Raw genomic sequence first — 17,748 nt, forward strand, 5'->3', positions numbered from 1 at the left:
TAATCACACCCTTGGTGAGTGACTTTTGGAATAAGTAGTTTGGATTTGGATTCATAAGGAAGAACCTAGACCCCACTAAAGATCACAAGGTATACCTTCTCTTTTTCTTCTTCCCTCCCCTCACTCCCATAGCCCTTTCCAAATTAAATAATTTCCTATGGAAGTGGGAGAGAGGGAGACCTGATCATGAGTTATCTGGAACTGGTAGTGAATCAAAATAAAAAGCACTATCAGTGTATTTATGAAGGAAAATCCAACTACATGTATACATTTTGGTGTGCATTTTATTATTTTTTTGGAATCATATTCATATGAAGAAAAATTGTCAAAGTATCCTTAAATCTTGAAAGCTAGGCCCTTTCCTTGTGTCAGAGAAAAGCAAAACTAAGTCAGTAATGCTGGAGATATCCTTGTTTCCATATGCACACTGACAGGAGAGGAGCCATCAAGGAAATGCCTTTTGACTGATGAACAGAGGAGAATCTACACACGTTAAATACAAACGGAAACACATCAGCACACACAAGTCATTAGCTGGTCCTCTGGCAGCCACTAGCATGCATCTTTTCCAAAGGATCTCTTACTCAGTGGTGTAAGCACTTGGTCTCATTATGCCTCCTATCAGCAAATACCTTTTTATTCCAGAATGGAAAACAAGCTGGGAATTAAATACATCCAATATTGATGCTTTATTTCCATAAGTCACCAATAAGAGAATGAATTTAATTTTAATACATTTATTTTTGTGTGACTCTTAATAAAACACTTTCAAAACATTCTGTACATTTCAAGCCACTTAGAACTGCATTACATTCTATAAACGTGATTTGTTGGGATGAGGTGCCAAGATGTCTCTGTACAAAGATGTACAATATGTACAGTCACTATAAGTGCAAGCTGTGCAAAGCAGTCTAGAACACTAATTCATGCCAAGGCTTAGAAAACATTTTAACACTTCACACTAAAGCTCGAAACTGCATTGTTGCTTTTTCCTGGGCAAATGATTACTTTATAAACAAATATATGTATATGTCATATAGAAAGAATAGTTTGACTCCTCAGCCCAGTCAGCACCATGCAGCTGACTGGATACATTACAGGGCTGCTCTTCTAGGCTTCTCTCTCCAGGGCACCATTTTGCCACACTCAACGGTTGTCTCATCACTGAGCTGCCGCCGCCACTGCCTTTGACTGAACTACAGCAACACTAGGAGATTTAAATTTGGGGAGATAAAGGCCAAACTTGTTTTCAATGCCAGCAAAAGTGGCTGTGGCAAGTCTGTATCCACCGATGTGATCGGGATTGGCAGGAGGAAGGTCTGAGATGCGTGACTTAGGTGTTGGTTCTGAGCCAGAGGGTTTGCTGTTGACAGGAAAAAGCCAATGGTTAGAGTGCTCAAGACCGATGCAGATGGCACATGGCGACAGAAGAACATTTTCAGTCTCACCCATGTGCCACAAAGAGGAGTGTTTGTCCAGCTACTTCCTTGTCATCTATGTTAATTTCTCATGATTTATAGCTGCTCACACATTCACATTTTTTATTTGGAAGAGGAATGGCCTCAATTTATAAATAGATCCGCAGAAAAAAGATCAGAAGAAAATGTACTTAAATATTAACACTCTCTGGGAAGTAGGATTGTAAGTGATTTTCTCTTTTATACTTTTACGTTTTCCAAATTTTCTGCACTAAGCATAAATCAGTCATAAAAACTTTACATTTTTCTTTTATCTTGACATTGTTAAAAAGCTAACTTAAGTGGTAGACTCACGAAGGTTATTACTAAATTTAAAGAGACATGAGTATTATTCTTACTTTTACAGAATGTGAAAGCACAGAAAAGCCTGACATTGTAAGATTGCTATTCTTATGTCCTACTTTGTAGAAGTCCCTCTACTCCTTGGTTCAACAGCTAATTCCCTATTTGACCTTTGAGCAAGGAAGAGGGTCAAAGGTTTATGAGCTGAAGACCCAGATATGGGATTTGATCATCTGCTGAAAAGCTGATAATTGCTTGCGGTAGGTACAACCTTGCCCACCCAGCAGATTCAACAAGTATTTCTTTTCTTCCCAGCACAGGCTTCAAGTGGCCCAATTTCTGACCTAGATCTCACCAGTAATTAGGTCCGTAGGCATAACCTCTCTCAGAACTTTTTTTTTCTGTTTGTTAGCTCTAAGAACATCTACATCTATCTAATAATAAATAAAAATAAATAATGAAGCCTCAGAAGTGTGAAAAGGCTTGACTGAGTCTTGGAAAGAAAGTTCATAAAAGTGTTACTAATATAAATTTCCATTATATCTGGTGGAAAGGCCATATAATAAAATTCAAATAATACGGCCCTAAATTCATGAAGCTCTGTGTTTGCTTACACTAAAAAAGACAAATTATTCACATAACATTTTAATTTGCTGCTTGCCTTCACTTTCCCCAAGTCGCTGCTTAACACTGTGTATGATGTCCCCTACCAAGGTCTTACTCCCCTAATACTGAAGCTTCTCAAGCCCACTGTTTGTTTTAAATGCATTGGTCCTGTAGGATTCTCTGTCCTACCCAGTTCTAAGAGTTCCAAAAATGCCTCCATAGGCCGAACAAAGACCTATTTTCATTTTGGTGCTTTCTTTTACAAGGAATTGAACAGCTGCACTTACAGGCCTCCAAAATCAATGTAAAACCACCGCTGGAGAAGTTCATAGGTGACCAAGGTAACACCAAACTGGGGAGAAGATCGAAACACTCGAGCTGAAAAAGAGATGGGAATGGGGATACTGAACATGACTCTGGCAAAGCCAATGGGTGAGTAATGGCAGCAGTCCCTAACACCAGCCAGCCATTCTGCATGGCCGTAGCCCCTACCTGCTGTTCCCTTCCAAAATGCTGAGGGCCCCTCTTCCCGGAGTATCTTCCTGAAACAGTCAATGACACCACTGTATGTCGTCTGGCCCGCGCGGGCAGCCACTTGCAGTCTTGTCTTGATGACATCAGCGGGGGTCACAAGAGAAGCAGCAGGCACACCTTTCAGGAGAAAGGCACATTTAAGTCATCCAAAGTACCTTATAAAGAACACAAATACTGCTAACATCTAACAATACAATTAGCAACTTTAACTGCTCTAAATCAAAGTTTCTTAAATAGATGCCTGGGCACTCATGGAAAAAGGATACATAAGCCTATTAGCTATGTCAGTGTGGAACAAAATTCTTTTTTCTTTCTGAATCAGGAAAATCACGCTACATTGCATGATCTCAAAGAACTATAAGAGGAAAAAACGCAGCAATATTACCAGGACAATTCCCAAGTATTCCCTCTTAGGTTTCAATTATTTTACCTCCTTTTTTTTGGTACATAAGATACAAGTATTTTTGTACATAAGAAATGAAGACACTGCCCGTTTAATGAGATGCTCAATGTAGTGGTTTTTTTGCTGATTTCTGTCACCTTACTGTGCAAGGTGAATGTCAATATTCATATCCACTCACCTGTTTGAGGGGCTAAATCGAGAGTTGACTGGGGCTCTTTTCAGACAGGCTTACATGACAGAAGTCATTACAACAAGAGCTGAGGAGGCCAGGCAAGCAGTTAAGGGACAATAGGGGAACTGATCATCAAAAGGCCTTATCGTCTATCCCCTGTGCCTGAGCTCCCCGGGGTCATGCTGAGATTGATCAGCAATGGGACACCCAAGAGAGATTTCACAACCACATCTTTCACTTACAAAGCTGGGAACAAAGGAGCAAGATAACCCTCCTCAGAGGGACGATATGCAATTTGGCCTGAGTATCACTGCATCAGCACCGGGCAGATGGCGCTGGTGGACTTGTGGGAGCCGCTATTACAGGATGAAGCAAATACCTCCCCTCCACGCGGCCCTGCACCATATTCAGAGGATACTAGGTAAACTGCCTGTGTTCGGAATGTTCTGAATTCTAAATGTTCTTAGGGCCTGCCAGCAAGGCTTTACTGGTAGAAATTAGAAAAAATCATCTCTTATTCTGAAAACTGACATCAAATATCTGTGGGCAAGAAGCTGGTGCTGACAGTTCATGGAAATGTTTACTTGGTTCCATCAACCACTGGCAAAATGCCTGTCCATGACTAGACTGTTCTTTAGCTGCTGTTTTTTGGTGTTTTTTTGTTTTTGTTTTTGTTTTTTTGGGGGGGTGCTGACTGGAAAGCACGGGCAAAAGCTTGGAGCGAAAATCTGCTGGCCCCATTTAAAAATGGGCGACTTTGGGGAGTACCAAAAAGGGGCTGGATGAGCACTCCTTGCCAACACAGAGCAGTAGCTTTTCTGGCTTTCAATTGACTGAAGTAACAAATGCCAGAGAACATGGGATTTGCTGGACCCCAAACAAGGGTTCGGAGCTCCCTGGGAGAGTTTCTTAACCATCACAAATCATTCCCTGTCATCATGGGTGAGAACAAGAACACGGTCCATCTCAACACCCTCAGAACCCCACCATACACACTACGCTCTACGAAGTGCTCGGGCTGTCCGGCTGTCTAGCCAGGGCACCAGAGGAGAACGAACCCAGTGAGAGCTACACAGTACCATGAGCCCAGGTAGTCAGACCTACACCAAGCATATGGACACTACGTGTGAGTCTGTGTTCACCCTTCACGTTTCTATACTAGACCAGCAGTAATGGGGAGCAAACACGCGCCCTTTCCTTTCCCTGTCATTTCTGAGAGTTGGTGCAGCCAAGGACACCTGGTCCTCCCCTTCTATCCCAAGTTTCAAGAGGAAGACTAGACCCATAAGATCAGAAGGAAACATCTTAGTGCCTTCCTGCATTTGTTAGGTTTCTCTTTCAGGTGGAATCTCTTTTGTGTCTAATATGGGAACTCAGACCAAATGAAGATTTTCATTTGTTCCACTGACATTTGAGCTCCTATTATTACTATGCTGGCCATGAAGGGAAAGCAAAAATGAAGAAAATGAAACTCCTGCCCTCAAAAAGCTCCCAGCCTAGTAGAGAAAATAAAACTTATGCAAACAACTATTACTAAAGAAAGTGTTAAGGGACAGAGAAGAGATGCCAATTGAGTATAGGATAGTTTGCCGGGGAAGTTTGCTTACTTGTGTCTAATGAGAATGATGGTAGAAGGAACATCAACAGTATCATGAAGAAAGCTCAATTTTGAGCCAATCATGTAGACTCCATCATGCAGAAAGAGCAAGTGAGGCATGCTAGACCTGGGCATCACATGAGGTACAATGAAGCAACTGATTTGATGAAAAACTCTTCCACCTTAATGCTTAGCTTGGCTGTACCCAAGGTTTCAGGGGCACAGGAGACTAAGAAGCATGGTAATGATGAAAGCCCAATTTAGATGGGCAGATCTAATTTGGCTCTGAGTTGCTAAGCTGCATTATGCTGTTTATCCACATTATGCAAATGTAATTAACTCTCATCAGAATTACAGCACATCCCACAAAAGAGAAAAAGCGATCATGTTTAAACTAAGTCAGATACAAACAATAACCCTTCCAGAAATAAAGGCGGGCAGTGCACTGAGATTCTGTACTTCTTAAAGAGAATGGGGGGAGGGTTCATTGGTATAAAAAAAAAAAAATTGTAGTTACCTGCCATGGCTCCAGCTGCAAGGAGATTTATACCTCCCACGTGTCCATTTTCATCAGCCAGAAGTAGTTTGCAATGAGCATAAACAGGAAAATAGATTGCAGAGAAGGGAATGTCTCGGAGGAAACACGCTTTGGCACCCTGTCACAAGTGAGGAAATAGCGCAAAACAGTTGTGTAAACAGGGCCTTGAATGCCCACAAGGGATCCAGGGTGACAAGTCTTAGGTGTTCCCTCAAACAGCATGGGGACTGAGTGGAATGGAAATGGGGGTGGCAATGAGAGGGACATAGAAATATACCTGGCTCAAAGTCTGAGAAAGGCCGGAGGACCCTAGAGATGTAGAGTTTGTTAACTGAGTAATGATGTTATCCTGACAACTAAGAATTTTCTGGCATTTCCAATATAGATTCGGATTTTAAGGTTAATAAAAATTCAGTTCTCAAACCTCCAGGTTGTTTGTTCTGTGTGGCTTTGGTGGATGTGAGGGGGAGGGGCATGAGTGGGAACAGCCTTGGAAACCTAATGTTAATAGCTTGATTCCAAAGCAACCAGCAAAGGCAGCCCACAAAACTAACAATTCATCCATTCAATCTACACAGTATAGGGCCCATGAAGTACCAGTTAAACTACAGGCAGTGACACTGGAAAAGAAAGGTGACTATGCTAGGGAACGGGAAAAAGAAACCACCAATCTCCCCTCCTCAGTCCCCATGTCCTAGATAGCAGAGGATTGGGGGAAAATGGGACAAATTATTTAGCGGAAGTTTCCACAGGAATAGAAAGCTACCCAGGGATAGCTTGTCTCAGGGACTGAGGAACAATGAACACCTTCCTCAACTTGGTCTCCTTCCTCAACTTGGCCCTGCTTCCCCTTCCCCCCAGGGCTTGAGCTAGCCAGCCGAATACTCCATCTTCAGCTCTTGTTTCTCTAATGGTTCTGTTTTCAAAAGACAAACTCAAACATTAAAAAAAAAAAATTCCAAGGACTCTCTGAAGGGTGAAATAGGCAGAAGCAGTATTAATAAATTTAGCTCTCAAAGGGAATTCTAAAAAGGATGGAAACTGGGGGTACAGGGGAGGAAATGTGTACAGTAAACCAAGATAGGCATCATTGGTTTACTGGTCTCCTAAGAGCCCTGTACTGTGTGATTCTAATCTAGAGAATTTCTAATTTCCAATTTGTAGCTACAGAAGCCAATTTACACATTTCTACAGTGATAGATCTATAAATAAATCAGACGCTGTAGAAACACTGTTGTCTAATAGCAGCTGAATTTACGTATTCCCCCCTTATAACAGGAAAAGAATGGAAAGAAATACTCTTCCTTGTTTAAGAAAAATAATAGCTTCTGCTCCATTACATCTGATCTGTAATGATGGGAGTAAGTATACCTGCAGGGAAGGAATCTGTTGACTGGCATTTTGCTAAAGTACAGTACACTCTCTGTTGTTGTGTTTTTTTTAATGGAATTCATTATTGACAAATCCCACCACTTAACTTCTTAAAGACCTGAATTCTCCCAAACTCTACTACTGTTTCACTGTGGTCAAATTATTAAGACAAACAGAAGCTCCTACTGGGAAGATAACAATAGAGATAACTCAGACTCAAAATAAACACAAGACTATTCTGAAGTCCTAAAACAGACCAAAGAGAACACCAAAGAAAACTTTTCCCAAACCTGGCATCAAATCAAAGGCTGTGAGGCTAAAGCCAGCAGGTCTGTAGCGCTGGCCTCCCTGCCGGCAGCTTCATAAAAGCTGAAGGCGACAACAGGAGAGTGTGTTTGTATACCCCACTGCCTCTAATAAAAGTGTCCTGATTTTTCCTTTTTGTCTGATTTTGTACTCGAGGGACTACCCTGCTGGACAAAATTGCTTTTCCACTTCGGGGGGAGAAGCCTGGTTTCCACATTCTTTCACGGTTCTATTGAGTACATGACAAGCTCTCTACTGAGATAACCCAAGGGAGTCTACCCACCTTATACAGACCAAAAAGTCCCAGGTCCCGGAGTACATTCAGGGCACTGACCCTGGGTCCTGTGGTGATCTCTCCAGCTACCTGCAGGCGAATCTTTACTATCTCCAGTGGATTAGTAAAGATGACTTGAGAGCCGCCAGCCTGCAGGCAAAGGAGGAGAGACAGAAGAAGATTTCCAAATCAGAGACCAACTGGAGCGTTACCAAGAAAAATCCAGAAAAGCCTCTCTACAGCACCACTTTACTCCTCCCTCTTCATAGGGGAATGAGAGGCCCACGCTTTGGCTGATGCTAGAGGGGATCACAGGGATGGGCCCAAACTCAGTTTCAAGCCAATCTATGTCTGGGTTTGTTTTGATTTGAAATGTCAAGAGTATTTCTCAAACCAGTCTTTCCGGGGTCAACCCAGCCATATCCAAAATGGCAAAACTAATAAACGCATTTGGAAAACAAAAGTGAAGCCAGATGAGGCAACGGGAAGCTCCCCAGTGAAAGGGAAAGAGATGGTAGAAGACTGGTTGGTATCTTCTGTAAGCTGGAGGTAAAATCTGGATCTACAAGGGTCACTTTCCTTCTCTAAGTGAGCATTCAGGTTAGCTCAGCCACCTGCTTCCCCTTCCTCGAATTGTAGAGCGATTAACAAATCTTTGCCCCACAGAAGTGCCTCAAGTCAGAGAGGAAAAGTCTCCCCCAGTTCAAATGCTAAAATGTATTATCCTGAGCAAAACTCTTGAGACAGATACATAGCTAAAAGGAGAGAATTTAGAAAGACACTTTCGGTATCAAGACAAAACCAGAAAAACTCTGCTGGGAAATGGACCGTCTAGTTACCATGAGTACAAAACTGGCAAATCAAAGCTACACCCGACAATGGCGCTGAGTGACGGGGATTTGAATTTGGATAATGAGGGTGTATTTGCATCTGAAATCTGTTAACTAGTAGAGGTGGAAAAAAAAAAAAGAATGTTTAACAAAACTGCTACCAATTCTTTTTGTAAGGAAAAAAATGTGTTTGTATGGGTATGTGCATATATGATATATAAAAATAAGTTTTTAAAGCAAAAATATAGGGGCAGCTGGATGGCTCAGGCAGTTAAGTATCTGCCTTCAGCTCAGGTCATGATCTCAGGGTCCTGGGATCGAGCCCTCTGCCGACCCCCCCACCAAGCCAGGCTCCCTGTTCAGCGGGGAGTCTGCTTCTCCCTCTCCCTCTGCTTCCTCCCCCCTGCTCCTGGCTGTGTCTCTCTCTCTTAAATAAATAAATAAATTTCATTTGCACATCTTCATCTGAACTGCAGCTGTTTATAGTACACAATCATAACCGTATATCATGGTTATATAATATAATCATATTATATACCATATAATCATAACTTCACTGTGATAACATGTCACCTGTGAAACAGGAACTAGGAAAGGCCTCGCTGGGGCACTATAATTCCACAGGTATAGAAATACTACAAACAATACCCTTCAAATTCATGTGTAGCATTCAATGACACTTCAACACTCTACCTTCACCCACATTTCTGTTCATGTTTCTAACACAGTCCTTCCAGTCCTACTTCCAAGGAGTAGCAAGTCTCAGTCCATTCTCCTAATTGGCTGGGCGCTACAAGCCCTCAACTACGCCTGCTCCAATCCTGACCCCTTACTCCTATGGACCACACGTCCGCAGGTGCCAACACTGACACAAGATTCCTTTCTGCGTTATGGGAAGCTTACTGTCCTGGATTTCCCAGGGCACTGATCCCCTTTTTGTCCACCAAGCATGGGAGTGCAGCAATTTGCTGTCTCTCTCCGGGTTTCCTGTGACTCCCAACTCCACAATCCGTACCACTGGCACACAAGCCCCTGAATGACAACTGACCTGATTTTACACGTTGATTTGCCTGTGTTTCCCTCTCTTAATCTACTGCGCTGCAGGGAGAAGGAAGCATTTCAATGTTTCAATCTAAGCAAACAATACTTTCAAAAGGATTGCTGGGTGAAAAATTATGTTAAAATGATAATCCAAGTAATTGCTCCCATAGCTAGTATTAAAGACCAAACCAACTGAAAAAGTTTACTACTTCCCTGAAATCCCTTGTTTAAATAATGGTTGCAAAGACTATCTTTGGGAAAATGCATCTTATGTTCTAAACTAAGGCATATTTAAAAAAACAGGATAGAAACACAAATTTTGATTATAATCCCCAAACTTTGCCACAGCCAGATGATGTCAAATCTTGGATGCCATTCATTAATTATGGACATCATGTTTAAACAAATATAAAGTTCTCCCATGTTTCTAATCATTAGTAAAGTATAACATCCCACAGAGCAAGAGTACTCCAGCCAGCAGTCCCCCACCCCACAACTCCTCCTCCCCTCCTCGCCAGGCCCGTTGGGAAATAATTGCCAGTTGACTGAGAATTGTACTCCTTCAACAGCTCTTCACATTTCCTTCTCAGTGTACATGTAACATCTAACACATTAACAGCTGTATGCTTTGAAGATCTGTTACCCAGAATGCATACTAAGTCCTGAGAATGCAATGGACATAAGGACAAAACTAAACCGATTTGCATTTATATATACATCTGACAAGTGAGCATGTAAACAAGAAAGCAATGACACTATAGCAAGGCACACATCTATGGGTGTGTTTCACACTCATGTACTCTACTGTATTTGAAGGAAGAAAACATCTAGCAATTGTATAGTCTATATATGCCTTAAAAATTTATATTTTTAAAAATCTTTACGATAGGCCTAGGAATATGTAGGCCAATACTATCCAGAAACACTGAATAATTTTAGAAAAAATTAGATTGTTATTTAAGTTGTCTACAACTTTGGATATTTCCTAACATTTAAAGGGAAATTTCCATGGCAAATATGTGCTGTCCTTTTCTAAACTCTGAGATTGACCACTATCTCACACATGTTAAACTGGGAACAGTGGGATGAGGGAAGAAAATCTGCAATTAATTCAGTCGCTCTAGTAAGAATTCTAATGACATGGAACAGGATTACATTTTATCACATTCTTAACTGTTTCCTCTCTGAAAAACAAATACAGGAAAATTGCATTTCTCTTCTGTCTTAAGGCTCTACTGATTATAAGTGATGTTACATTAAAAACAGCTTTTCACAGGGAAAAAAACACAGTAAACATAATCAATGAATATAATGAATTTCAGAAGTATTAAATTGTGAAGTAAAAATATGGTAACTTTTCAATGGAAAAAAAGTACCTGTATTTTTACAAATATGCTAATATGTTTGCTGTTCTACAAATATGCAAATGTTTACTACTTTAAAAAGCAACAAAATTAAACCAAAAAATGTAAATGCCCAGTAAGGAAATAGTTAAGTAGAAACAATTATAAGCTCTTAAGCAATAAGATCTGGTAATAAAATTATGCCAGGTAACATAAACCAAACATAAAATACAGGTATGCAATGATCAAAATTAGTTTATCAAAATTAGAATGGCTTAGACATGAAAATATTAATTACCTTCTGGAAAGAGAAATGAGTACCTGAAAGAATTTTTAAAGCATACCCTATTGTTCCTTTTAAATTCTGAATCATGAATGCTTAACTACTCAAAAACAAAAAACCAACAAAAAACCAACCATAACCAACCAAAAAACAAGAAACATAGCTGGTGTTAGAAACAATGGCTTCCTTTACAGACTAGGTCCTCTCTCACATTCTTCCCCATGATAAATTTGTTGATTTATATACACTAAATGCATTTTTAAAACTAATTAGCACTAGGTCCAAAACTTAAAACAGGCTTATCCATCTATGTAGATAAAACATTAAAAAAAATCTAAGCAAATACAGCTAGTTATCTGAAATAATAAAGGTATATAAAATTTCAAATTAAATCATGATGATATACAGTTCTATACTCTTAAATGGACTTGGTCTAATTTGACATCCTGATGCTTACATTAGGTAACACCATTCCATACAACATGTTTGGTGAATTTTTTCACTGACCAAATCACCAAAATCAGCTTCTCAACTTCTAATGGTGAAATTTCCCTCTTCAAATGTGCTGCTTATTCTTATAAACAGAGACAAGCATTAATATTAAAACTTTTAAAGGCTTTCAGTTTTCATTACTAAATTGTTTCTTTGTTCTAGAAATGAATTACAAATGACACAACAAAAGAGAACACATCTCATTTTGGATGGTTATCTATATATAACAGAAATGAAAAGAATGTAAACACTTCCATTTAATCTTGTGTCACATAATTATTTTTTTCATGAGAAAAGAAACCAACTAAGGTAGACAATAAAAATTAGGAGAAAAAGGATGTAAAACTGAGATGTCACCAGGCCTCTGATATGTCTGAGGCCAAGGGGTTGCACACAGGATTAGGCCTATTCAATCTCCTGCCCTCAAAATCCTACCCCAGGGGCAGAGTCCACAAAGAGGCAGGGGACCTGGCCCTGCTTGTGCCCAGTCTCCTGTTTACTTTCTTCTTTGATCTATTTTCTCCTGTAGTTTGGAATTATTTCCCTCCAACCACAATCTGAACAATTCATTATAAAGTCTTCCCTTACAGAGATTGATGAAAATCTAACGTTAATTTAAGGCCACACTAGGAATTTGAACAGATGTACAAAACATGTGCATTTAAAATAACCAAACTAATAAAAGTCACAGAATTAGCTATCACCAGGACTGACTCAAGAAGAAGAGGAACAGTGACTGTCTCACACGCCATCAGCCAAACACTCTTAGATATTTTATAAAGCAATGGGAAATGCTATGGTTCTTTCTAAAATAGCCTAGGACCATGATAACTTAAAAGGAAAAAATTGCAATTTGCTTACTGCTGAGTCACTGACATATGCCAGGGTGTTAGGATATGAATAGACAAAACCACACATACCCCTAACTAGGGTAAAGGAAGAGTCAAAACCTCTGTGTACCTATCATGAGCCACTCCAACATAAATATATATGGACTCTGAATTTGTTCACATACATATGTGTGTTCACATAAGTATGCAAGCATCAAGTTGGGAGCACACTAATTCCTGGGATGGCAGTTGGAGGTACTATTTCCAACAACTCTTCAGAGATATGCGAACTCAGTTTGCTAAGGAAGACACAGCATAAGGGCTGGTCAGCTACAAATCTTGGCCCCAGGGTTAGTAAATGCTCCAACTAACAAGTGGACCTCTTGCTGCACCTATGGGTGTGGACACCCATAGGCTGAAGGGAGGAAGCATGGAAGAGTAGAAAGATTCTAGGTTTGTTGACCTATACTGCCATTAACTTTGTAACCTTGGACGGGTCATAACCTTCCCAGTCCTTGGTTTCCTGATATGACAACAGGGATCCCAACGGATGTCCCTATATACCTCATAGAGCTCTTGTGCACTGATGTGAGAGCATCATGCAGACTGAACGTAAGATATCAAGGGAAGGGATGTGTTCTTCAGAAGCTATGTTCACACAGGGCTAAGAACATCTGCAACATGATAAGATTATACTAGCTTTTTGCTGAGCTATAAATACGTTCTGATTAAAAGACTTCTACCCATTCAGCAGTATACACTCTCTGAAAGAGGTAATGTGATCAGACACGTATGTGCTCTGGCTAGAGTTTAAACATAAAAATAGGTATTTACCAATGGGACATTTTAAAAATACATATAGATCAGTCTATTTAGACTAATAAACTTTCTACTTTTGTGACTTGGAAAGACATTAAATTTTTTTCCCATTTAAGTTTATAGATATGTCTAAGAAACTTTACATAATCTCTTGTTTGAAAAAAACCACCACAGAGGGGGCAAGTCAACATGATGGTATGGGAAAACCCAGAACACACCAAATCTACAGCTACATACAGAACAATTCTCTCCGAAAAAGACGTGAAAACCAGCTCAACAGCTTCTCCACAACAATGGATAAAAAGACCACACTGAGACAGGTAAAACAGGCAGAAATGCAGTATGGCCAAAAACCCCACCCGTGCTGGGATGACCCACAGCAAGAGTGATCTCACAAATACAGAGAATATCCTTGAGGAGCAACAGGTTTGAGTCCACATCAGGCACTGCAACTCTTGGGACCTGTACCAGATAAACAAGTCCCCAAAATGTCTGCCTTTAAAAACCAGGAGATCTAAAGGGGTAAAGGAAACAAAGACTCCCCTTTTGAAGGGTTCATGCCACACTCACTCACCCGATGACCCAGCACAAAAGCAGCAGGTTAGAGGGCACCTAGACCACATGTGACAGAGATTCACTGGCTAGGCATAAGGCACCTGCTGGAAGAAGAGGGGTCTTTTGGAACCCTCTCTGAGGATGAGGGTGCTAAGAGGTGCAACCACTTATAAAGCTAACGTGAAGGCTAAAAAATAAAAGCAGTAAAAATAACTATAACTATGAAAGGAGTTCAAGATGGTGGAGGAGTAGGAGACCTTTTGGTCCCAGGAATTCAGCTAGATGGCTATCAAATCATTCTGAACACCTGTGAACTCAACCGGAGATCTAAGAAAAGAATTGCTGCAGCTCTACAAATAGAAAAGCGACCACATTCCCCAAGAATGACAAGGTGAAAAACTCCCCTCAAAAAAGAGAACAAGAGGCAGTACTGACTGCCAGGGACCTAATCAGTATGGATATAAGATGTGGGAACTAGAGTTCAGAATAACAATTATAAAGATACTAGCTGGGCTTGAAAAATTATAGAAGACACTAGAGAATCCCTTTCTGGAGAAATAAAAAAATTAAAACTGAATCAAATCAAAATAAAAACGGCTATCAATGAGATGCAATAAAAAATGGAGGCTCTAACTGCTAGGATAAATGAGGCAGAAGAGAGAATTAGTGATTTAGAAGACCAAATGATGGAGAATAAAGAAGCTGAGAAAAAGAGAGAGAAACAACTACAGGCAAGACTGTCATTCAAAATAGAAGGAGAGATAAAAAGCTTCCAGGACAAAAAAAACCTAAAAGAATTTGTGATCAAGAAATAAAAAAGGGGAGCCTGTAAGCAAAGACAGAGCCCAAAAGTAATATAGACCAGAAAGAAGAGAGACAATATTCAGAAACAGGGACTTTACAGGTAATACAATGGCATTAAATTCCTATCTTTCAATAGTTACTCTGAATGTAAATGGGCTAAATGCCTCAATCAAAAGACACATGGTATCAGATTGGATAAAAAAGCAAAACCCACTGATATGCTGTTTGCAAGAGACTCATTTTATTTTTTTTAAAGATTTTATTTATTTATTTATTTATTTATTTATTTATTTATTTATTTATCAGAGAGAGAGAGAGAGAGAGAGCACACAAGTGGGGGAGTAGCAGGCAGAGGCAGAAGCAGGCTCCCTGCTAAGCAAGGAACCCAATGTGGGACTTGATCCCAGGGAGCCAAAGGCAGACACTTAACCAACTGAGCCACCAAGGCATCCCTGCAAGAGACTCATTTTAGACCCAAAGACACCATCAAATTGAAAATGAGGGGGTGGAAAACTATTTATCATGATAATGGACATCAAAAGAAAGCTGGGGTGGCAATCCTTGTATTAGACAAATTAGATTTTAAACCAAACACTGTAATTAGAGATGAGGAAGGACATTATATCATAATAAAGGGTCTATCCAACAAGAAGATCTAACAACTATAAATATTTATGCCCCTAACATGGGAGCAGCCAATTATATAAACCAATTAATAAAAAATTAAAGAAACGCATTTATGATAATATAATAACAGTAGGGGAGTTTAGCATCCCACTCACTGCAATGGACAGATCACCTAAGCAGAAGATCAACAAGGAAACAAGGGCTTTGAATGACACACTGGACCAGATGGACTTCACAGATTTATTCGTAATATTCCATCCTAAAGCAACAGAATATACATTTTTCTTGAGTGCACATGGAAGGGGACTAGATCACATCCTGGGTCACAAATCAGGTCTAAACCAGTACCAAAAGATTGGGATCACTCTCTGCATATTTTCAGACCATAATGCTTTGAAACTGGAACTCAATCACAAGAGGAAATTTGGAAAGAACTGAAATACATGGAGGCTAAAGAGCATCCTACTAAAGAATGAATGGGTCAACCAGGATTAAAGAAGAATTTAAAAAATTCATGGAAACAAGTGAGAATGAAAACACAGCTGTTCAAAATCTTTGGCCGTCCTAGGAGGGAAGTATATAGCAATACAAGCCTTTCTCAAGAAACAAGAAAGGTCTCAAATACACAAACTAACCTTACACCTAAAGGAGCTGGAGAAAGAACAGCAAATAAAGCCTAAACCCAGCAAGAAAGGAGAAGTGATAAAGATTAGAACAGAAATCAAGGAAATAGAAACCAAAAGAACAGAACAGATGAATGTAATTAGGAGCTGGTTCTTTGAAAAAATTACTAAGATTGATAAACCTCTGACTTATCAAAAAGAAAACAAAAGGACCCAAATAAAATCATGAATGAAAGAGGAGATCACAACCAACACCGAAGAAATACAATTATAAGAACATGTTATGAGCAACTATATGCCAACAAATTAGGCAATCTAGAAGAAATGGATGCAGTCCTAGAGACTATAAACTACCAAAACTGAAACAGGAAGAAATAGAAAACCTGAACAGACCCATAACCAGCAAGGAAATTGAAGCAGTAATCAAAAATCTCCCAACAAAACAAGAGCCCAGGGCTGGATGGCTTCCCAGGGGAATTCTACCAAACATTTAGAGCAGAATTATTACCTATACTTCTGAAACTGCTTCAAAAAAATAGAAATGGAAAGAAAACTTCCAAACTCCTTCTATGAGGCCAGCATTACCTTGACCCCAAAACCAGACAGAGACCCCACCAAAAAGGAGAATTACACACAAATATCCCTGATGAACATGAATGCAAAAATTCTCACCAAGATACTAACCAATAGGATCCAACAGTACATTAAAAGGATTATTCACCACGACCTAGTGGGATTTATTCCTGGGCTGCAAGGGTAGTTCAACATCTGCAAATCAATCAATGTGATACACTACAGTAATAAAAGAAAGGGTAAGAACCATATGATCCTCTCAATAGATGCAGAAAAAGCATTTGACAAAGTACAGCACTCTTTCTTGATTAAAAAGCTTCACAGTGTAGAGATAGAGGGAACATACCTCAATATCATAAAGCCATCTATGAAAAGCCCACAGCAAATATCATTCTCAATGGGGAAAAATGAGAGTTTTTCCGCTAAGGTAAGAAATACAGCAGGGATGTCCACTATCACCACTGCTGTTCAACATAGTAGTAGAAGTCCTAGCCTCAGCAATCAGACAACAAAAAGAAATAAAAAGCATCTGAATTGGCAAAGAAGTAGTCAAACTCACTCTTTGCAGAGGACATGATACTCTCTGTGGAAAACCCAAAAGACTCAACCCCAAAATTACCAGAACTCATACAGCAATCAGCAAAGTGGCAGGACATAAAATCAATGTACAGAAATCAGTTGCATTTGTATACACTAACAATGAGACAGAAGAAAGAGAAATTAAGGAGTCAATCCCATTTACAATTGCATCGAAAACCCTAAGACACCTAGGAATAAACCTAGCCAAAGAGGCAAAGGATCTGTACTCAGAAAACTAGAGAACACTCATGAAAGAAGCTGAGGACAAAGAAATGGAAAAACATTCCATGCTCATAGATTGGGAGAACAAATATTGTTAAAATGTCTATGTGTAGAATGTGTAGAGCAATCTACACATTCACTGCAATCCCTATCAAAATACCATCAACTTTTTTCACAGAGGGGGAACAAATAATCCTAAAATTTGTATGGAACCAGAAAAGACCCTGAATAGCCAAAGGAATGTTGAAAAAGAATACCAAAACTGGTGGCATCACAATTCTGGACTTCAAGCTCTATTACAAAGCTGTAATCATCAAGACAGTATGGTACTGGCACAAAAACAGACACATCGATCAATGGATCAGAACAGAGAACCCAGAAATGGGCCCTCAACTCTACGGTCAGCTAATCTTCGACAAAGCAGGAAAGAATATCCAATGGAAAAAAGACAGTCTCTTCAACAAATGGTGTTGGGAAAATTGGACACCACACGCAGAAGAATGAAAATAGACCATTTCCTAACACCATAACACAAAAACAGACACAAAATGGATGAAAGACCTAAA

General features: G+C 39.8%; 1 protein-coding gene across 1 annotated transcript in view; it reads right to left on the minus strand.

The window, feature by feature from the left end:
• Positions 1-266: 266 nt before the first annotated feature.
• Positions 267-17,748, minus strand: part of SLC25A12 (solute carrier family 25 member 12) — a 95,113-nt gene continuing 77,631 nt past the window's right edge. Inside the window, exons 14-18 of the mRNA XM_034654736.1 lie at positions 7,571-7,711; positions 5,590-5,728; positions 2,859-3,017; positions 2,654-2,744; positions 267-1,363 (exon numbers count right to left, since the gene is read on the minus strand). Of these exons, the coding sequence (XP_034510627.1) occupies positions 1,162-1,363; positions 2,654-2,744; positions 2,859-3,017; positions 5,590-5,728; positions 7,571-7,711 (732 nt within the window). The 3' untranslated portion in view covers positions 267-1,161. The remainder of the gene's footprint in view (positions 1,364-2,653; positions 2,745-2,858; positions 3,018-5,589; positions 5,729-7,570; positions 7,712-17,748) is intronic.

This window comes from Ailuropoda melanoleuca, chromosome 2, assembly GCF_002007445.2.
Source record: "Ailuropoda melanoleuca isolate Jingjing chromosome 2, ASM200744v2, whole genome shotgun sequence".
In the NCBI taxonomy this organism is placed as follows: domain Eukaryota; kingdom Metazoa; phylum Chordata; class Mammalia; order Carnivora; family Ursidae; genus Ailuropoda; species Ailuropoda melanoleuca.